Genomic DNA, 22798 nt, shown 5'->3' with positions numbered 1-22798 from the left:
TACAAATGTAGAAAACAAACACTGGGAGATTTCACAGAAGACATAGGTATCAAAAATAGAACATTTTATTTGTTTAAGTTACTTAAAAATGCTGTTTCATGAAGTCAATTCATCTCTACAAATGTGAAAGTTTTAAAATGTAAAGAAAAAAAAACCCCAGAGAACGAATCTGTGCATGAATTTCTCTGGAGAATTCAGTCCTGTGCATTGGTATAAAATGCATATCATCTCTGAATCAGGAAAGAGGTTTATCTGGTATTAGTAACTATAGCTGCAAACATCAAATGATTGAACTCCGTTATCATGTAAAGTATGTTTTTTTGTACCATCTTCATTTGCCATTATTTTTCATCCTTTTTTAACATCACACATCATTTTTGGAACAGTTTTAGCTCATGGTAACTATGCTCCAAAACACCAAAACATCTTCGAGTAAGTAAAGACTTAAGTAAGACTTAAGATAGATAGCAAATCTGTGCATGAATTTCTCTGGAGAATTCAATCCTGCACATTTGTATAAAATCCATATCAACTCTGAAATAAGAGAGAGGTTTACCCAGTATCAGTAGCTCAAAATCCCCTTCTATCATCTTACATTAAATACTATATAAATAATACATCTAAATATCTCTTTAATATAAATTATTATTTTTATTATTATTATTATTATTATTATTATTATTATTATTATTATTATTATTATTATTATTAGTGTAGCAGTCATTGCATTTACCTGAAACAGAATGGCTAAAGAAGATCCATATCATAGACCATAAGTCAAAAAAGTCAAGATGGCAGCCACAATGATATGATTTAAGTCCCACCCCCTTTTTAAAAATATTTTTTACATGCAAAAGGACAGGGTAGGACTCTGATCGCATGGTAGAGGCCACTAATTTGGCTTTTGGAATCTCTCCCCTTGTGGCACCTCTACACAGAAGAAATTGAAGTAGAGATAGAGAACGCAAAGGAAATTCACATAATGTGGTCAACTTCTTCTACAACCCACTGAAATAAAAAGTCTTCTAGAAGCCAAGAATTGCTGATCTTGGGATTTAGCAAATGGAATTAATCTTCCATTTAGTCTGTCAACATATGGCCTGCCCTGTGCATTTGTGTAAATGCTAAATTCTTCATCCCTGTCCATGTGGGCATAACCTCAGATGCCATTTGGCTAGCAATAAAACTCAGCCTTCTCCCAGCTATCCATCCAAAGAGTTTGAAAACAACTTCTTAAAATGTCAGTATGAGCTTTCTGCTCATAAGAGAGGTCTGAAAGACTTTGTTACATGTTTGCCGCAAACCTCGATTTATGACCAATTGCTGAGCAACCATTCAAAGTTATGTCAGATCTCCCCAAAAATACTTACAACCTGGTTCTGAAGTTCCAATGGTCAGGTCCTTCCTTATGGCCACATTTGAAGTGCTCAGCAATCAGCCCATATTTATAGCCATTTGCAGAATCGTATGATCAAGTTTTATAACATTTTCTCCAAAACTGGCTCATACCGAACAATTGGATTGCTTAGCAACAGTAGTGGAATTCAAATTTTTTTACTACCGGTTCTGTGGGCGTGGCTTGGTGGGCGTAGTGTGGCTTGGTGGGCGTGGCAGGGGAAGGATACTTCAAAATCTCCATTCCCTCCCCACACCACTAACCTGCTTTCCAGCTCCGTTCTCCTGTGCAGGGTAACCAAAGAAGACTCAGCTGATCTGCTGGGACTTGGGAGGCAGAGAATAGATGTGGGCAGGCCAGTCAGAGGTGGTATTTGCCGGTTCTCTGAACTACTCAAAATTTCCAATACCGGTTCTCCAGAACTGGTCAGAATCTGCTGAATACCACCTCTGCTTAACAACCATAGCATTCATTTAATCACTTCCTCAAAATAGGTCACAAAATCAAGACAATCATGTGAGTCACGCCTTCCAACCGTAATGGGCATGTCGCATTATGGTCTTAAGTTGTGAACTTACGACTATTCATTTACTGACCATTCAAAATTAGAACTATCATCAGTACTAGTGAGGAGTGCTGTTTATCTATCTATTTAGCACTGATGATGTTACCTAGTTAGGGCAATGAAGCGTCTGCATGAAAACAAGCAAGCTCAGAGAGCACCAAGGCCTCTCAATTGTGTTACTAACTTAACAACTACAGTAATACACTTTAGAAATGTGACAAGAAAGATCGTAAAATGGGGGGAGGGGAACTCACTAAATAAATGCTTCACTTAGCAACATAAATTTTGGGCTCAATTGTGGTCGTAATTCGAGGATTAACTATATTGGTAAATTCAGACAGCTGCTCAAATGGGTCCATAATGCCACCATTAGGAAGTAGAATCCCAACAGTTTTGAACAATTTTGCCCTACAGGAGGCTGGCAGTGCTTAAAATGAAAGCCCTTAGAAATCCCTGATCTCTGGTAAATTAAAATATGTGTTTGCCACTGAAAAATTCAGGGTTTCAGTCAAGCTCCACTCTACCAATGCAAGTGACCTCTCCTAAACCTTATCAAATCAAAAGATGCATGTAAGAGAAGAACTCCAAGGTCACAACTAGCTTCCTTCCTTCAATTATTACACCTCCCCATGTTCCAGAATTGACTGTTAGTAACATGACAAGAGAGCCAATCAGCACCGTGCACAGCCAAGAGAGGCAACCAATCAGCTCAGAACATTCTTGGTTTCTTCTGAAGACTTGAAAACTGGGATTTTTCCAGAGCAGAAGTCTGAGTTAACCTAGCAAGAACATTCCCAGATTAAACCCATTATGATGGGCTTTTCTTCTGCTTGTACCTAAATTCCCTGAGTAATCTGCAGTGGGGTATAAGAAGCAGCAGGCTGTAAGAATTACCTTCCTCTCCCAAAACACTTCGAGTAAGTCTTAAAGAGGGTATTTCTTCACAAGAAGATTAAAATCTCGTACAGTCCGATCAATCCATTGCTTGTATGTGGAGCACACCACGTATCCCCGAACTTTTTTCTCAAAGGTGTTTGTTTTAACCAGCTCCAATGTGAGAGGATCAGTAACAGGTGAGGGTGGGGCCCTCAAGGCAGATATGATGATGGTTAAGTTGTTAACAAGGCCCTGGACCTGCATCTGGGTATATTTCAGCATGTTTAGAAGGCCATCTTTGGTGGGGTTGAGTTCAAACTGATCATCCCAGACCAGCTGCAAGAATTCTGAGATAATGCTATAAGCCTTGTAGTTCTTGTCCAGACGGTCAAGGTCACTGAGGATTCGCCATTCCAGGAAAGAAATGGCAGCCACTGGCACTCCATCATAATTTAGTCCCTGGATGTGGAAATCTTTATCCGTAAATGGACTACCTTGGTGTCTGAGCTGGGAAGAAAAAGAACGATACAGATATCAGGAGAAAACATAAAGTGAGCATGAAACATGTGCAAACCAGCATCTGCATTTCCTGCATCGGATGAGGAGAGCACATCTTTTTTCTTCTATCCTGGCCACTTTTTACAGAGACACAATTGAGACCATTTTAACAAATTGCATCACTGTTTGGTTTGGTAGCAGCAATACCTCAGATAAAAAGTCCCTACAAAGAGTGGTAAAGACAACCAAGAAGATCATAGAAAGCTCACTTTCCCTCATTCAGGATACCGCTTATAAGTGCTATGTGCTTAGAGCTCAAAGCATTGTCAGGGACTCACACATACCCACTTCACGATCTGTTTCTGTTGCTCCCCTCTGGGAGAAGGTTTCAAAGTGTTTCTAGCAGGACTTCCAGATTCTTTAAGGGCTTTGTTTATGCCATTTGTCTGTAAACTTGCAAGATTTGTTTCACTCACCATGTACATATATACATCCGAATTAGACTATGTTGTTTCTCCATGACATACATGCATATTGTGGGTATTGTGCACATTTATTTATTTATTTATCTTGTCATATTAATGTTTATATTAGAGGGGGAGACCCTTTGAGAGCTGTAGGCAACATAAGGCTGCTTAATGTGTGCTGAGTAGTGTACGTTCAAAGTGACAATAAAGTTATTCTAAGTCTCAGATTGAGTTGACAGCATTGCATATTAACTCCTTTGTCAAATCAACAGGGAAACTATCTTCCGTTCAAGGTCTACATGGTGGGCAGAGCTGGGGAAAGTACTGAGTAGAGCACCTTATGGTCTTTCTCTTACTCTCTCCTGATCAGCAGGCAAGGAGCAGGGCAGATGGTTTTATTTAAGGTTTCAAGAACTTTTGCAGACAGCATTTGAAATGAGAACTTTAGAGCAGAGGTCCCTAACCCACTGGGCCATAGCTCACCACTGGCCTATTCAAATCCGGCCCTCACAAGTGGCAGGCTGGTGCATGTGCGAATGCACAGTTCAATTCGCATGAGTGATGCACCCACGTCAGCTCACCACTTGAATAAATTGAGCTCTGCACACATTCATGCAGGCACCAGCCCATTTTGCTCAGCCCAATTCCCTCTGCCCCCCCAGCCAAGCCGCAAAGGTTAGGGAACACTGCTTTAGGACATCAGATTGTCCATCTTGGCTCCAGAAATGGAGATGCAGGTAACCAGATCTTCAAAACAAGAACTTTTAAAGTAGGGGTCTCCAAACTTGGCAACTATAAGACTTGTGGACTTCAATTCCCAGAATTCCCTAGCCAGCATGAGGAATTCTGGGAGTTGAAGTCCACAAGTCTTAAAGTGTTTGGAAACCCTTGTTTTAAAGCAACTGTAGGGGTGAGGTCTTTCTCACATCCTTCTCACTGCTGCCACCAGAAGAGATTATTTTCTTGGTTATGGTTTGGGCTCCCCTGAGAACATATCTCCACAATTTAACCTTGATGCTAGTCCTAATTCCATCCAGCTGATTTCTGTCTCCCTTTTGATGTAGACGTAGTATCAAATGGGCATCAGAACAATAGTGTTTGTGCCATGGAGACCCAGTGAGATAAAAACATACAGGTAGTCCTAAACTGGTGACACAATTGACTCCAAAATTTCTGTTGCTAAGCTGAATGAAGTGAATTTTGCCCCATTTATAACCTTTCTTACCACCGTTGTTAAATGAATCAAGTTAGTATCATGGTTGTTGAATGAATTTGGCTCCCCCTGTCGACTTTGCTTTTCAGAAGGTCTCTGGAGGTGACCACATGATCCCAAGACACTGCAACCATTATAAATATGAACCAGCTGCCAAGCATCTGAATTTTGATCACATAACAGTGGGGATTCTGCAATGGTTGTAAGTGTGAAAAAGTCATTTTTTTCAGTGGAGTTGTAACTTCAAACAGTCACCAAATGAACTGTTGTAAGTCGAGGACTTTATGTCTACAGAGAGATCAAAGTTGAAGTCCACAAGTCTTAAAGTTGCCAAGTTTGGAGACCATATGCATCAAGTTTGGAGACCATAATATGCACCAAGATAAATTCCTTATGTATCTAATCACACTTGGCCAATAAAGAATTCTATTCTATTCTATTCTATTCTATTCTATTCTATTCTATTCTACCATATTTACCAGAGTATAGAGTGCATCGGAATACAAGCCTCACCCACTAAATTTTAAAAGAAAAAAATATTTTTATATATATTAGCCGCACCAGACTATAAGCCGCAGATATATACGTTGTGAAATGAGATATTTACACAGAAAGAGAATAATGCTCTTCACATGAGGCCAGACGTCTCCAATGTCTCACCATTGATTCATTAACGCCAAGCTTACATGCAGCAGGTCTATTTCCTTCCTGGTTAGACAGATCAATTGCTTTCAATTTAAAAGCTGCATCATATGCTTTTCTTCATGTACTTTCCATGATGAGGGTGTGAAAAATACTTTGTGTTCGTGCGTGTCATGCTGCTTGCATCGAGTGCACCAAAAACTACCGGTAGCATTTTCTTCTTTGCATTGACCTCTTGCGTCTGTCACGTTTTTGCACCCCCTGATGGCAGTTAGCGAAGAAAAATGTACAAGCCGCAGTGTTCAAAGTATGGGAAAAAAGCAGCGGCTTATAGTCAGGTAAATATGGTACTCTACTCTGCTCTGCTCTACTCTACTCTACTCTACTCTACTCTACTCTACTCTACTCTATTCTATTCTCTGGCCCATGTGATTTACTCCGTGCCTCTAAAGGGAATATTGGCAGAAATTATTAGAAAATGCAAAGTTTTCTAAAAATTGAGCAGAAATCTTCCAAAAAATAAACCTCCAAGGAAAACTATCTCCTTTGGTGTGCTGGTTAAAGTATTAAACTGTCATTGGAGAGACAGTGATTTTAATCATTTTCAGTTATGAGTGCTCATGGGGCAACTTTGAGCTGTTCTCCTTCTCTATGTCCAGCCCATTCACTCTGTTGTGGCTCTTGAGACAGATGCTCTTGAGACAGAGCTAGGACCATTGACTTTTGAGCACCTAACCAAAATGCAGAGTAAACATCTAATTTTAAAAATAAACAACATCAATGGGCCTGAAATGCAGGGCACTTGGTTTTCCATGTGTTCTTGGTGAGTGTGTATATGTGTCCTCTGTCAGTTTCTAGGATGTACAATGCAGCCAACTTGTTGAAGATAAGCCAATACAAGTTGGCTGGATGCTCAGTCAAAGGCCCCCAAGAACTCTTAAGCTCACTTTGTACTGACTGAAAAACTTAATATACAGGTAGTCCTCAGCTTACAACACAATTGAGCCCAAAATTTCATTTATTAAGTGTGTTTTGCCACATTTTACGAGCTTTGTTGAACACAGTTGTCAAGTGAATATCTCTCCAATATCTAAGCAGATACTGGAGAGCTGCTTCTTATCACCCCTAGTCCTTCTTTTCACTAAACCAGACCCGGGGTGTCAAACTGAATTTCACTGGGGGCCTCATCAAGGTTATGTTTGACCTCAGGGGGGCCCAGGAATGAGGCCCAGCTTGATATCACTCGTATCGGGTGGGGGGGCTGTGTTTCAGGGCAAGCTTTGTTTTTCAGCTGTGACAGCCCCATGTAACCCTCTGCCAGCGAAAACTGAGTTCGGAAGGGCTACATGCGGCCCTTTCGAGCTCAATTTTTGCTGGCAGAGGCACCACAGGCTGGTCCTTCACTCTCTCCAAAGCGGCCAGATCTAAGCACCCTGCGAGCCGGATCCAGCCAGCAGGCCTTCAGTTTGACATTCCTGAACGAGACATGCCCAATCCCTGCAACCGTTCTTCATATGTGTTAAGGAGGGAGGAGCCATCAAGGCAAGAGTCATCCTTTTGAAGGAACTGGGGCAGTGGTGGGATTCAAAAAAATTTACTACCGGTTCTCTGGGCGTGGCTTGGTGGGCGTGGGGTGGCTTGGTGGGTGCGGCTTGGTGGGTATGGCAGGAAAAGGACACTGTGAAATCTCCATTCCCACCCCACTCCTGGGGGAAGGAAGGTTACTGCAAAATCCCCATTCCCTCCCCTCCCCACCCCACTACCCTGCTTTCTAGCTCTGTTCTCCTGTGCAGGGCAACAAAAGAAGATCTTCTAGCCAATCAGCTGGGACTCGGGAGCAGAGAAGAGATGGGGCGGGGTCAATCAGAAGTGGCATTTGCTGGTTCTCTGAACTACCCAAAATTTCTGCTACCGGTTCTCCAGAACTGGTCAGAACCTGCTGAATGCCACCTCTGAACCAGGGCCTAGCCAAACCCCAGTGATGTTGATTTCAGAAACCCAAGTCTTATTCAAAATTCAGTCTCCTCTTCCCACCCAAATGCCCTGATGACCTTTGCAGATCTCTGTACCTTACTTTTCCTATATCTTCTTCTTGAGATTGCAACAAGAGACACCCACCCCCTATTCTCAACACGAAGATCTGAGATGGGGCCAAACTGACATGGTTGCAAACCTACCCTCGCTACTGCCACATCTGTTAAGTGAGCCATTGCAGTTGATAAGCTAGTAACCTTGTTGTTAAGTGAATCTGGCTTCCCTACTAACTTTTCTTGTCAAAAGGTCGCAAAAGTGATTCACATGACCTTGTGACTGTCATCTGCACTTCTATAACTATCTGGTTTGGCTCTGTAACCCAACAAGACGGACACAAACTTCAACGGATAGTTAGAACTGCAGAAAAAACAATTGCTGCCAACCTGCCTTCCATTGAGGACCTGTATACTTCACGAGTCAAAAAGTGGGCTGCGAAAATATCTACAGACCCCTCACATCCTGGACGCAAACTGTTTCAACTTCTACCCTCAAAATGAAGCTATAGGGCACAATACAACAGAACAACTAGACACAAGGACAGTTTTTCCCAAATGCCATCACTCTGCTAAAAAACTAACTCCCACAACACTGTCAAATTAATTACTAAGATGTATTACTATTCTTCTTCTCATCCTTTCTAGTACCTATCTCTTCTCACTTATGGCTATATCCATGTTGCTTGTATTTTTGCAACTTATATTGTTTTATTGTTTCCTAGTATGATTTGATTGCTTATTAGTATCCTATGAATATCACTAAGTGTTGTATTTTATGATTCTTGATATTATGTACACTGAGACGATATTCACCAAAGACAAATTCCTTGTACGTTCAATCACATTTGGCCAATAAAGAATTCTATTCTATCTATTCTACTGGTACACAGCAAGGGTCATAAGTGTGAACCAGTTGCCAAGCATCTGAAATTTGATCACATGATCATTGAGGAGGCTTCAAAGGTCATAACTGTGAAAAATGATTGTCAGTCACTTTTTTCAGTGCCATTGTAAGTTTCGACAGTTAGTAAGTGAACTATTGTAAGTCAAGGACTGCCTGTACTGAAGGTCTGCAAAAGCTACCAGGAAAATGTCCAGGAAAATCTACAGAGTCTATTCCCCCTACACACACACACACACACACACACACACACACACACACACACACACACACACACACAGAGAGAGAGAGAGAGAGAGAGAGGGAGAGAGAGAGAGGCCTACTTCAAGATGGGATTTCCAAAAGTTTAATTTTTTATTCATTGCGAGCAAACTATCAGGATGTGGATGCCTGCTTTGTCACCTCTCAGTAATGTTGGGGAGAGGTTATCCATCCATCCCAGCCTCTTCATCCCTTAGGAATTCCTCGTAGGGGAGGCTGAAGGACCCAGAAAACAGATCTCTGGTTGTTTCCCAGACCGCTCAACCACAGTTCCACCTTGAGCAATTACATGGATACTGCAGGCATCTTGGCTGGCTGCCTAGGCCCAGGTTGTAAGGTTGTAATGACCTCACTCTGTCTGGCATGTGAAGCCTGGGCAACTTGAAGAAGTGAGGCAAGGGAAATAGCTGGGCATCCAGCCACTCTCTGCGGGATGAAAATAATGCCAGTTGAATGGGGGTGGGGGGGGTGGAACAGGTTTCTCTCCCCCTCCTTCCGATCGTGTTGCAAAGCCAAGGCACCCTTAACGAGAACAATAGGCTGGTAATAACCAGCCTTTCTTGGCTGGCTCTGATGATGGCAATAACACATTGGCTCTGGATTCTGCCAAGGCATAAGGGTATAGGAGTTTTTGCCTTCTCTGAAACCTATCCAGGATTTTTCTCCTGCGGGTAACCGTTGACATACAACCATTTGTTTAGGGCAGGGGTCCCCAAACTTAGCAACTTTAAAACTTGTGGACTTCGACTCCCAGAATTCCTTAGGCAGCTATGGTGGCTGGAGAATTCTGGGGGTTGAAGTCCACAAGTCTTAAAGTTGTCAAGTTTCGAGACCTCTGGTTTAGGGACCGTTCAAAGTTATAACAGCACTGGGAAAAAGCGACTTGAGCCAATTTTTCACACTTATGATCATTGGTAGCTACCCCATGGTCATTTGGGTCAAAATCAAGATGCTTGGCAACTGACTCATATTTATGACAGTTGCAGGGTCCCAGCACCATGCGATCACCAATAAAGAATAGAATAGAATAGAATAGAATAGAATAGAATAGAATAGAATAGAATAGAATAGAATAGAATAGAATAGAATAACTTTATTATCACTTTGAATGTACACTAATCTGCATGCATTAATGTGAAATTTCACTGCATAGAGGGCTCAGAGGGTCACACCCCCTTCAATATACACCACCTTTGGTGACCTTCTGACAAGCAAACTCAATGGGGAAGCCAGATTCCCTTAACAACCATGTTATTAACTTAACAACCATAGTGATTCACTTAACAACTGTGGCAAGAAAGGTCATACAATGGGGCAAAATTCATTTAACCACTGTCTCACATAGCAACCTATATTTCAGGCTCAATTGCAGTTGTCAGTCAAGAACTACCTGTATTCCTTCGCTTGATTCAATCAACCAGAGGTCTAAACTTTGCCCGCAGCCCTATTATTTCTGACATAACGCAAGATTGGTCCTACTGACATCCTGGAAGGAAGTAGACGTTGGCTGGAGACCAGCTTTTAAGCTGCTTGAGGTCCTCATGTCCCTTCAGAGCAGCCTTCTCCAAAGGTGAGCATGAAACATGCTTTCCAATACAACCTCTATCTCTCAGATCTCTTTGTGTGATATTTGGGCACCACAACAAAAGAATGCTGCCTGCTTTCTGATGTCACAAGACACATTTCATGATTTCAGTATCACTGCGGTCAAGCACAAACACTCCAGAGGTGTGATTTCAATTTCCAGAATTCTCAGGAACTGGTGTTCACACCCAAGGCTGGAGAATGCAAGATTACAGAAGTCCACTTCAGAGCTTGCCAAACTGTAATCTCTAGCTGCCCACTGGATTGCAGTGTAAATTACAGTTTAACAACATATGAATAGTTGCGTGATCTCCACCACTACTGGGTCAATCCCTTTCTTAGAGTTATTTCCTGACAAAAATGTACTGTATGTATTGTGCAATCACAGAAGAATTGTTGCTTTTTATAATTCAAGTAGGGAGCACTTGACCCAACAGTTCCTTGTGCTGTCACTCAAAATGCATGCTAGAGCTAGTTTCTCCTCTTTTTCTTCTGATAAAAAGAAAGGTGGAAGAAACAGTGAGAAAACATTTTGCTGTCTTGCACCCAACCTCTACTTAGTGTGGAAGTTGGTAGAGTGAGTCGAGAAACACATGGATTATCTAGACATAAAGGTAAAGGTTCCCCTCGCATATACGTGCTAGTTGTTTCTGGCTCTAGGGGGCAGTGCTTATCTCCGTTACAAAGCTGAATAGCCAGCGCTGTCCGAAGACGTCTCTGTGGTCATGTAGCTGGCATGACTAAACGCTGAAGACGCATGGAACACTGTTACCTTCCCACCAAAGGGGTCCCTATTTTTCTACTTGCATTTTTACATGCTTTTGAACTTCTAGGTTGGCAGAAGCTGGGACAAGTAAAGGGAGCTCACTCCGTTACACAGTGGGATTCGAACCATCAAACTGCTGACCTTTCTGATCGACAAGCCTAGCATCTTAACCTCTGAGCCACCATGTCCCTTAGTATCTAGACATATGGCAGCACATAATACTCAGTCTGGACACAGGACTGAAACTATATTGCTTATCCTCATGGATGACTTGTGACAGAGCTTAAAATCTGCGTTTCTCAACCTTAGCAACTTTAAGGTGCCTGGAGAACACACTGGTTGGGGAATGCTGGAAACTGAAGTCCAGATACCATAATTGCTAAGATTGAGAAATACTAACTTAGATGATAGGCTCCTGACCATCCTTGTCTTCAGGCATGGGATGCCACCTGCCTGCCTGGGCTCTAGGCTATCCTTTATTCCCTGCTTTTCCCTCCTCAGCTGCTTTGTGCAGCATAGCTGAGGTTGAAAAAGCTGGAAACAAAAAGATTTTCAAATTCTGCGCACCCGCGCACACCGCTTGTCAGCTGTCCAGGCAGCACAGCTGTTGATTTCTTGCAAACGCTGCACACACGCATGTTATGATTATCCGCAGTTCAGAAAACCAGCAAATTGCTCCACTGGCTGGCCCCTCCCCTCCCACTCACTCCTTACCTGGCATGTGAGCCATCCAATTTGCCTGGTTTGATAAGTTGCTATTTTTCCTTTTTTTTTCCTGGACCAGGAGATTTAGATTAGCTAGAAAGCAGGAAATCCTTGGATTTCCTGCTTTCTAGCTAATCTAAAAGCAGAGCTGAACCTTTCCTTAGGGCTGAAGCTTTCCAGTGCAGACTCAGGTAGCCGATTGCAGATAGATAGATCTCTAAGTGAGTCTGTAATTCTGTGAGCAACTCAATCTGCCTGCCTGCTTTGCCTGCTTTTGGGTAAAAGTTTATCTTTTTAATTAAAAAAAATCAATATTTACATAAATATTTTTAATATTTACATACATGCCATGCCCACCCAGTCACATGACCACCAAGCCACACCCACAAATTAGGCCACACCCACAGAACTGGTTGTTAAGAAATTTGAATCCCACCCCTGTTTGTCTTGCGGACATCTCAGTGGTTTTTGGTACTGTTGATGACAGTACAGTATGCTCCTGTACCACCTATGAAGTTTGGGGCTTGAAGTTGCCATTTAACAACCTTCCTGAGTGAAATGTTCAAGTTGGTTATCAGCAAAAGAAGAACCCACTTAAATGCTCCTCAGGGTTCATTCATCTTCTTGCTCCTCTTTAACAGCCACTGGGAAGCATCACCCACCAATATGGAGTGAGGTCAGAGGTGATATTCAGTCAGTTCTGACCAGTTCTGACCGGTAGTGGAAATTTTGAGTAGTTCAGTGAACTGACAAATCCCATGTCTGACTAGCCCTGCCCCCATCTATTCTATGCCTCCTGAGTCCTAGCTGATCAGCTGGGTCTTCTTTGGTTGCCCTGCACAGGAGAACGGAGATGGAAAGCAGGTTAGCGGGGCTAGGGCAGGAATGGGGATTTTGCACAGTCTTTCCACGCCCACCAAGCCACGCCCACCAAGCTGCACCATGCCCATTAAGCCACACCCACAGGACCAGTAGTAAAAAAAAATTGAATCCCACCACTGAGTGACGTATCACCGATCTGTCTTCAAATTATATCCAATAATAAATCTCCACTCTGGATCAAAAGAAGGATGTGGAATAAGTCTTGACCCAACATTTGGAGACTATGAGGTTCTGAAAGGCAGGCTTTGATTCATTCCAAGGAAGTGGAGGTGGATATTTATTTAGAAACCCTCTAAATCTGGGATTATACTATCCTGGACTCTCAATAGGATGGTGCTCACCCCATGGAGAAGACACCTGAGGTCCTAATCGCCTCAGCACCACTGCTGAAGAGCCTTTGCTCAGCTGAGGCTAATGCATTGATTATGGCTGCATCTGGGATGAGACGTAGTTATCATCTCCTCTATAGATTACCACAATTTGCTCTATATGGGGCTGCCCCTGAAGACTATCTAGCAACCAATAGATGCAAAATGCAATGATCCAGATGCAGGCCAAACACTCTTGTTATGTCATACAACAACAACTAGGCAATTACCAAGATGCTTCCAAGTTTAAGTCAAGATCCTGATTATCTTCCATAAAGCTACATCTGGTTCAAGATTTTGGTACCTTCCAGACCATCCTCTAGAATTCTGTCCATTCAGTCTACAGAATGCCAATTGGAGATCCCTTGCCCTCAAGAGTTTCAGTGAGAAGAGTCCAAAAGCAGGCATTCTTTAGAGAGACATCTTGTCCCTATGACAAAGAAACTCCAATTTTGTTCCTCTGGATGGCCTTTGGGACTTGGATGCCACGTAGTTTGCTCATGCCAGGAATATGCACTTACTAATCTTATTAAATTATGCACTGCATTTTTTTTAAAAAAAAGCATATTATTGCATTTTATTGTTATTACAATTGTATCGGCTACAGAGAGTTATTGCTTTTGAACACTCATTACAATTGCTTTGATTGAAGCAGTTTATAAATTACAGCAGAATGGGTCTGGCAGAGAATTGGCTTTTTAAAAACATGTATTTAACCATCACTGCTGAGCAGTGATTTTTTTCAAATGGTCTCATCTTTCATATTAAGGAATTTTGCAGGATATAAATCAGGGAATTCATCATAAAATTTATGGTGGGCACACTTAATACAGGCAGTCCTCAACCTATGACTACAATTGAGACCAACATTTATGTTGCTTAGGGAGAAATTTGTTAAGTGAGTTTTGCCCCACTTTATGACTTTTCTTGCCACATTTGTTAAGTGAATCATTGCAGTTGTTAAATTAGTAACCCGGTTGTTAAGTGAATCTAGCTTCCCCATTGACTTTGCTTGTCAGAAGGTCACCAATTGCCTAGCATCTGAATTTTGTTCACATGACCATGGGGGTGCTGCAAAGGTTATAACTATGAAAAACGGTCATAAGTCACTTTTTTCATTGCCATTGTAACTTTGAATGGTCACTAAGTGAACTGTTGTAAGTCGAGGACTGCCTGTACCTACAGGTAGGGCAGCTGTTCTGTTCTCTTGGACTTAGCATCAATTGAGGATGTCACCTATTAAACACCAAGCAAGGTTCCTTTGTTCCAGTGGGCTATCTTTCTTGAGAACAGAATCCATTTCCAAGAAAAGTTTGGGTTTCCCCAAAAACACTTATGGACCCCTCCCCTGATGCAAAAACCTGTGCAACCTGCTTAAGGTCTCCAGATCTTTCAGGATAAAACAACTTACATAGGTCTCAAGGAGGATGGAACTATTGCCTTTCAGGTGAGAAGCCAGGTTGAAGGTTTGGTGGATGGCAGTGTTAACAGAACCGTCCCTTTCAGGAGAGACAACGTGGACCAGGCTTGCACAAATTAGGCAGAGGCTTGTAACTGGAAAAAGAAAAAGGAAGAAAACCTTCTGAATCTGCATCAGACTTGGTGGACCTTCGAAGGCTTCCCTTTCTTGGATGAGCCATTGCCAACTCATGTGTTTGCCCTCTTCAGTAAGGTTTATCTTTATGATTTCCCAGATCATCAAGACAAAGGAAGGTGCCCAGAGAAGGCCAATGAACCAATGACAATTGAATGAAGGAATAACAGAATAACAGAGTTCAAAAGGACCTTGGAGATCTTCTAGTCCAACCCGCTGCTCAATCAGGAAACCTTATACAATTTCAGACATATAGATGTCCAATCTCTTCTTAAAAAACTCCCGTGATAGAGCACCCACAACTTCTGAGGGCAAATTGTTCCACTGACTAATTGTTCTAACTGTCAGGAAATTTCTCCTTAGTTCTAAGTTGCTTCTCTCCTTGATTAGTTTCCACCATTGCTTCTTGTTCTGCCCTCAGGAGCTTTGGAGAATAGCTTGACTCCCTCTTCTTTGTGGCAGCCCCTGAGATATTGGAATACTGCTATCATGTCTCCCCTTAGTCCTTCTTTTCATTAGATTAGACATACCTGCAATCATTCTTCCTAAGTTTTAGCAACCATTCTTCATATGCTTTAAGGATGGAAGAGCCATAAAGGGTCCACAAGAGAGCCATCCTTTTGAAGGAACTTGAGCCTTAGCCAAGCTCCAGTGATGCTGATTTCAGAAACACAAGTCTTGTTCAGCCACCTCTTCCCACCCAAATGGATCCCCTCCTGGTCTTCTTTCTCCTATCTTCTTCTTGGGATTGCAATGAGATAACACCCCGCCCCCATCAACAGGAAGACCTGATATGGGGCCAGACTGATATGGTTGCAAACCCACCCTCGCTAGTCCACTCCAACCATGTTGCCTCATGAGGAACAACCTCGTTCCCTAGGAAATGTGAGGCCACAAGTTGGTGAATACTGTTAACGTGTAGCAACAAATTGTCAATGCTTTTGCTTATATTTTAGGCTTATCCTCACAGGGAATCACCTGGGAGGCTCACTTCCAAATGTTTCAGCATTTACATCTCAAGTAACAAAGATTCAATTGAAAGCTGAGATTTTCACCTTCTTCATCAAAGAAAAGAATATAACAATAGACACCCCTCATCTTAAAGATACCAACTCTATCCCAAACAGCAGGGTCACAACATTCTTCAAAGTTTTCCGCCTGCTCCCCAAAGAATTCTCAATTCCCCCCCACACACACAGATTTGTCAGTCTCAAACCGACCATCCTGAAGACTTACCCAAACACGGACTCATGACTAGCTTTCAAGAAAAGTTGGCCAACGTCTTGAATCCCTGACAAAGACCAGTTCCTATCTGTCACCCCCTAACGGTCGATGAAGGTATATCTTCTTCCAAAAGGAAAAAAAACTTTCTGAGTGAAAGATGCTCAGGTGCCTTTTTTCCTCCTCTTTGTCCTCTCCCCCCACTTCTTCTCTTTGGACTCGGAGCTGCTGGAGGAGATGGCAGCTCGTGATTGGGACATGAGTTTCCAAGAGTCAGCTCTTTATAAACAGTCCTCAAGGTGTTATCCCCTCTGAAATTTCCCAGCCCTTGGTCCCTCCCCTCGGTAGCAAACACTCCCACTGCAAAAAAAAAAAAAAAACGGGGGTGGGGGAAATAGCCTCATTCTTCCTTCTAGCTCCTAAAACAGGAGGGGGTGCCGGCAGAGATGCGAAGGTGTGTGAGAAAGGGTGGGGCCGCTAGTGAAAGCTGTTGAATTTCCTGGACAGGTGAGAAAGAAAGGAAAGGCACACACGAAGATGTTTGGAAGGGCAGATTATTTCACCTCCGGGTAGATATGAGCTGTCAAACAGACGGGATGCTGCAGGTTGCTTTAGCAAGATTAGGTCCTCTTAGGTAGGGTTTGGCTTTGGATGCTCCAGGCAGGTGTTGAGACCTAAATGCTCAGGACAACCAATCCTAGCCCTTTGCATTGCCTTTTTTCTTTCTTTTTCTTCTTTACTTTTTTAAAATTACATTATAGAGTACAATAAAATGCAAAGTGCAAAAGTAAATAAAAGAACAGTGTGTGGGGGGGGGTAAAGGGGGAAGGGAAGTGAGGAAAGATAAAGGGGTGGGGAGAAAAAGAAGCATTGACTTCTGTCTCTGTTGCAGTAAAGTAAGGCATTAACATCAAATCACAGCTTTTTGCTTTTCTATAATAGTATGAACAAGTCATTTCTATAAAGATCAGTCTAATCTGTAAAACCTAGTTAGAGTTACATTCTTTTCCACATCAAGCATGAAGTTCACAAATGGTTTCCATGTGGAAACAAAAGTACTTATGTCCTTTTCTTTGATCAAGGTAGTCAGTTTTGCCATTTTCACCAACTCCATCAGCTTCTGCAACCATTCATCCATGGTAGGTAGAGAAGTGTCCTTCTATGCATTGCCTTTTTTCTTATCCTATGTCTCTAGTCCAGCGTATCTCAATGTTGGCCACTTTAAGATGTGTGGACTTCAACTCCCAGAATTTAGCCAGGTTTGAGAAACAATGGACTAGACACATAGCCTGGGAGAAGAAATTGCTACCCATTCCCTCTCTGTCAAGACTTCTGACATCCTTTCCAGGTTTCCATAGTTCACGGCAGGCATCGCTTTAGCCAAGCCTCCTCAGCCACCACTGCCAACAGATGGGGCAGACTGGAGAAACGATAAGAAGAGGAAGCAGAAAGTAAGTAGGTGGCTGCCTCGGAAGGGTGTGAAAGTGGCAGGGAGCCAAGCCTGTTCATCTTGGATGGGCAGATTACTCGCTAACTATCAAAGCAGCTGATTCCTTTTCAAAATTGGGTCCTGGGTGAAAGATCAGCCTCCGGTGTTAACCCCACAGTGGGAGAAACTCTCCACCCAGAGTTGTTTGCTACGATGTAGGCAGTAAATAAATTCAATAAATAAATAAAAATAAATTTAATTTCTAGCTGCAATCCACACCAAAAAACATCCACATAGCGAGTGGCACCCAACAGGCAGAATTTCAACAGGCAAAGCTTTAGGTCTCCAAACTTGACCATTTTAAGACTTGTGGACTTCAATTCCCAGAATTCCCCAGCCAGCATGACTGCCTGGAGAATTCTGGGAGTTGAAGTCCACAAGTCTTAAAGTTGCCAAGTCTGGGGAACCCTTGCTTTAGAAGAGGATATCTGCAACTCAGAGTTGAACTGTAGGGTCCTTGGTCTTCTCTGAGCTTCGTTGTTTTCTTGTAGACATTTCATCACCAAACTACGTAACATCATCAGTACTAATAGGAAGAGGCAGAGAGAGAGCAAACCCCAGTCCCAACTAGCACTGATGATGTTACCTAGTTTGATAATGAAACGTCTGCAAAAAACAACAACAACCAAGCAGCAAGGACCCCACAGGAAAAAAAACTTTTCCTGTTGCAGCCAGGTAATGCCCTGTTGAATTTCTGCCCACTGCTAAAGCCACCCAACCCACTAGATCTTCCAGTCTTGAATTTTGAACTGTTTCAGATCCAAGCCTTCAACCGAAACCCTATCACTGCTTTGGTCCAGGTGTTTCCAAGGAAGGAACGCTATTACCACGGATGGTGTCAAGACTCAGATACTGTCACTTCCTCCCCCCCATGTGAGTGGGACAGGAGTGTTGCTGTCACACATCTCTCTGTATACCTGGGGCTTCCTGGACAATGGCGAAATGAAGGAAAGTCTAAATGCCACTTTTAGTAACAAACGGGGGGAAAATACCCTCTCAGCAGGAAAGAATCCACAGAGCATCAGAGCTGGGGAAGTGAGATGGCAAGCAGGCAAATAACTCTGGACCGGGTTGGGCCATACCAGCTGCCAGTTACAAGCCTCTCCGCACGTCCTGGCATCAGATTACTATTTGCATAGAAATTGCAGAAGACGAAGTAAGAGGAGCTCTGCTGACGGAGCCGGGCAGGTTGCCACTCCTGAGCTTTATTCCAACTTCCTGGGGGTATACAGGAGGCACTGGGGAGGGGGGAACGGGTGGTGGTGGGGAGACCAAACACTGTACCCTTCTTGGCCTGGCCCCAAAGGAGGAGGAGATGCAAATACCAGCAGGTGATGCCGAGGTTCCTGGTGCCACAAGGGCGTCCAGGTGAGAACAACTAAATCCTGCAGGTGGGAGGAACAGACTTGGCACCTCATGAATACGACAAAAATAGAAGGTTGGGTTGCCATTCCTCACCACTCCCAACACAACATAACACAACACACACACACACACACACACACACACACACACACACCTTCCCAGCCAAGCTCCTATGCTTGCATGGCAGACCAAAATCTAACAGGTGTGGTTTAGTGGTGTGACTGGCTTTTCCTTCTGGCCTTCTATAGTATTCCCTTCCTGGGCAAAGGTCTTCAGATTGCCTTTGCCACATTTGCCATCGTATGTCAACAGAAACCAACTGCAAGAAACTTTCTTACACACCAGGGCTTATCCCTTAACCCAGAAGGACAGCAAGTGATATCACCTCATTGACTTCCTGGACTTCAGGCAATCAAAAATCAGCCGAATGGAATTTCCACCTTCTGGGTTATTTACAGCAACTCCTGGAGGGAGATTCATCTGCCCAGGAGATTAATCAGATTTGGCAGAAAATCTTAGGTGAATTATGTCATTGTCCTGTCTCTGACCTCCATCTCCTCCTGCATATGTGTGGGTGGATGTCTCAGCCTCAGTGTGCGGTGTCTTTCTTTGGTCAAACAAAAAAAAAAACACCAGGTCTGCTAATAGAAATATCCCACTTCGTCCCTCAGGATTCTCAGCCTCAGTTTCCCCATCCCATTGCAAGTAGGTTCCACCAGATAATCTGGAAACAAAGTAAAATTGTTGAATATTTGATTCTCTATTCTCAGAGGGACTTAGTTGCTATCAAATGTCAGGAAAGGGCAGCATATTTGAGACAACATTTTTTTTTGCACCTGTATGGTACTCAATTAGGTTGTGCCACCAGGTAGTGCAGATAAGTAGGAAGTAGAGGTATACATCTCCAGAAAGTCAACGATGTTGCGGCCCAAACATACAGCAAGATTGCGTGATGAAGAGCCAAAGCAGTCTTTCTTAACTTGACAACATTAAGATGTGTGGACTCCAACTCCCAGAATTCCCTCTCTGCTGAGGAATTCTGGGAGTTGAAGTCCCCACATCTTAAAGTTGCCATGGTTAAGAAACATTGAGTTAAGAGAACTGATCTAGTATCCCACAGAACTGGGAGCAAAAAATTCTGAATCCCACCACTTGTACAAGTTGCTTTACAAAAGGCAGGGAATGGGTGGGACCCTCGTTGGCCCAGTATCTCTAGGAAGAGTTGGGGAGGATGGGAGTTGTTATCCAATATTCAGAGATACATACAGTTCATTTCCCACACTTATATTGAGAATAAGCCCAAACCAAATGCAGTAGAAATAAGATGAAATTCCATGCATGCAATCACTTTGCAAATGCGAAATATAAGGGACCCAAATAGATCTTAGAGAAACTGGAAAGCCCGGAGGGAGCAAGGAATTAATCTCCATTGTCTGGAAATCCTGGGGGTCCCGAGGTGCTGAGCTAACTAAGCAAAGCAAAAGGGACTTTTTACAAAAAGTTTCCCCCTCCGTTCTTCCTTAATGACATCGTTAGATCAAAAGGAAGCTAACAAATTATATCTGAATCAAGGAGGAAAGAAACAGTTGTTTTTTTTACAGCTTGTAAAACAAACAATCTGTCACACATCATCCCTTTAATGTTACATTGCCAAATGATTATTTATATTCCTTATCGGTTTCACTTTCTCCACATTTGCTGCTTGAGGTGGGATGGGGTTGCAGACTGCACATCTAAAGAATAAGATAGTCCCTTTGATGTTGGTGACAAAGGCAACTCTGTTGATAACAAGAAAGGGCAACCATATTTGGCCTGAAAAAAACTGGCTGATACTAGATGGCACCAAAAGCTATATAACTCTAACTTGTGTTCATCATTTTTTTGGCAATTCAGTTTTTCCCAACCTTGGCAACTTTAAGATGTCTGGGCTTCAACCCCCAGATTTCCTCAAGCTGGTCTATACATTGATCTGGTATAATCATTCACAGCTCAAATCTTATTGCATTTAATAGCAGTTAAACCTGGAGCAGGTAGTCATAAAATGGGACAATTCTTGATTTATATCCAATTGTGGGTTATGTGTTTTTCCAACACTGGAGTTTTTAAGAAGAAATTGGACAGCCATTTGCCCGGAATGGTAGGTTCTCCTGCTTAAAAAGGGCTTGGACTAGATTAGATCTCCAAGTTCCCTTACAACTCTGTAATTCTGTTAAAAAATCATAATTCGCTTTAATCATATGTGTTGAATTAGACATAACAGGCTCAGATAGCAGGTTATTACAAACCAGACAGACCCCATTAGAAAGATTAGTAATAGTGACAAACAATGTGTACAGCTTTCCATCTCATCAAAAAGGCTCTGTATAATCTATAATGATTACCGTTTATTTATTTTATTTATTTATTTTTGTCAATTGCTTACAAGATAATAGGTATAAGTAAAAACATAGTTATGAATACATGGATACATATAAGAAAAATTAAAAAAATAAAAGAAACAATAGGACAGGGATGGTAGGCACGTTGGTACGCTTATGCACGCCCGCTACAGACCTCTTAGGAAAGGGGTGAGGTCAATAGTAGACAGTCTAAGGACTTCCGGTTTGAGTTTCTTCACTGAGAGACCGAAACCACGATCGTGCACTATTTTGATCTGTGCTCGCTGCCGGAGCGCCCTGAGCTGGCTGGCTTCAGGGCTAAGCCACCCCATAGAGGTGGTGAAGAGTGGGGAGACTGCCAGCAGGGTTGAGGAGAGCTGCATCTCTCCTCCTCAGCTGGCCATTACTACCTTTCCCGAAGGCGGTTGCAGCGGTGGTCAAAAATGGCCACCTCAAAGAAGAACTTGACTGGAAAAGAATGTGCAGGAGGAAGATAAGAAGAGAAAGTCTTGGTTGACTGGGTTAAATTGCAAAAGCAACAACGCAAGGTACCCTGGAATTGAAACCATAAAAAAAAATAACATTGTTCCCAAAGAAGATTTTAAAGCAGCGAAGGAGAGAGGGAAGGGAAAGGATTTGGTTTGGTTTTTTCTCTTCCCTTCCATATACTGACAGTTAAAAGACTTAAGCAAGAAATTGAAAAAAAATCCACTTTGACATCAACAGGCATTTAAGCTGAAAATAAAATGTCAAAGGAATAATAAAGATTTCTGGATACTTAAAAGCTTTGAAAAGCAGGAAAGGAGAGAAAAAGAATAAAAGGGCAGGATCTGGAATAATGGAAGAGACTGCCTGGAACCAAAACCTCAACAAGATTCATAAAAGATACGTTTTAACTGAAACTTGGCAACCAAATAGTAGAACCCCAGGAAGAGAAAGTTGAAAAAAGAAGCAAGAAGAAACAGCTTGGGATTATTTGGATTACTTGGTTATCTCTAGATTTTTGGTTACTGCATTTAAATGACTAAAATCAATCAGGTGGTTCTTTAAAAGTGTTTAAAATGGCACCACTTTTAGAAGAACTGAAAATGGAACTTAAAAAGTACAAAGAAGATGCATAAGAAGGGAGAGGTTCTTTTGGCTTCGTATTTCAACTCTTAGAAATGGAGATCTGGAACTATGAGAAACAACAAGAAACGCTTACAGAACAAGAAGATTGGGACAAAGAAGAAGCCATCTTTAATGATCAAGTAATTTTATGTGGGGGGGGAGGAAAGGGGGAAAAGAGAATGAAAAGTTTAAGATTTGAAAAAACAACCAAAAAGAAGAAGAATAGTTTGAAAAATAAGTATAATATTAGAAAGCAACAGAAGAGGGGATTACAGAAGAGAGAATTAGAAGTAGAGAGACAAGGGAGTAAAAAGGGGAGGGAGAAGAAGAGAGGGAAGAAGGAAAGGAAAAGAAGTTATAAAGGATAGAAACAAGATATAGAGAAACAGGTCAATGGTATAAAAATTGAAAGTTTAAGCCTGTTTAGAGATAATGGGTGAAAACTTAATTGTAAAAGGGATTCTGCAAAGGTACATAAGATAGTATT

The 22798-nt window shown here is 42.3% G+C and overlaps 1 protein-coding gene across 1 annotated transcript; it reads right to left on the bottom strand.

The window, feature by feature from the left end:
- Nucleotides 1-648: 648 nt before the first annotated feature.
- Nucleotides 649-16232, bottom strand: LOC113449993 (cardiotrophin-2-like). Its single transcript, XM_087917854.1, has 3 exons — nt 15985-16232; nt 14566-14708; nt 649-3344 (listed from the first exon to the last, which is right to left on the bottom strand). Exons 1-3 carry the CDS (start codon nt 15998-16000, stop codon nt 2886-2888), a joined length of 618 nt encoding a protein of 205 aa, XP_087773980.1. The 5' UTR covers nt 16001-16232; the 3' UTR covers nt 649-2885.
- Between the last annotated feature and the right edge of the window lie 6566 nt (nt 16233-22798).

The sequence above is a fragment of the Pseudonaja textilis genome, chromosome Z (assembly GCF_049901715.1).
Source record: "Pseudonaja textilis isolate UNSWEBS1 chromosome Z, rPseTex1.2, whole genome shotgun sequence".
Taxonomy (NCBI): Eukaryota; Metazoa; Chordata; class Lepidosauria; order Squamata; family Elapidae; genus Pseudonaja; species Pseudonaja textilis.
The sequence above is the reverse complement of the archived record's forward strand: the minus strand, read 5'-3'. Positions and strand labels throughout refer to the sequence as shown.

Excerpts from the sequence above, each read along its gene's own strand:
- LOC113449993 (XM_087917854.1), bottom strand. Across the intron at positions 3,345-14,565 it reads CCATCCTCCTTGAGACCTAT|CTCAGACACCAAGGTAGTCC; the intron begins GTAAGTTGTTTT and ends TTTTCTTCCCAG.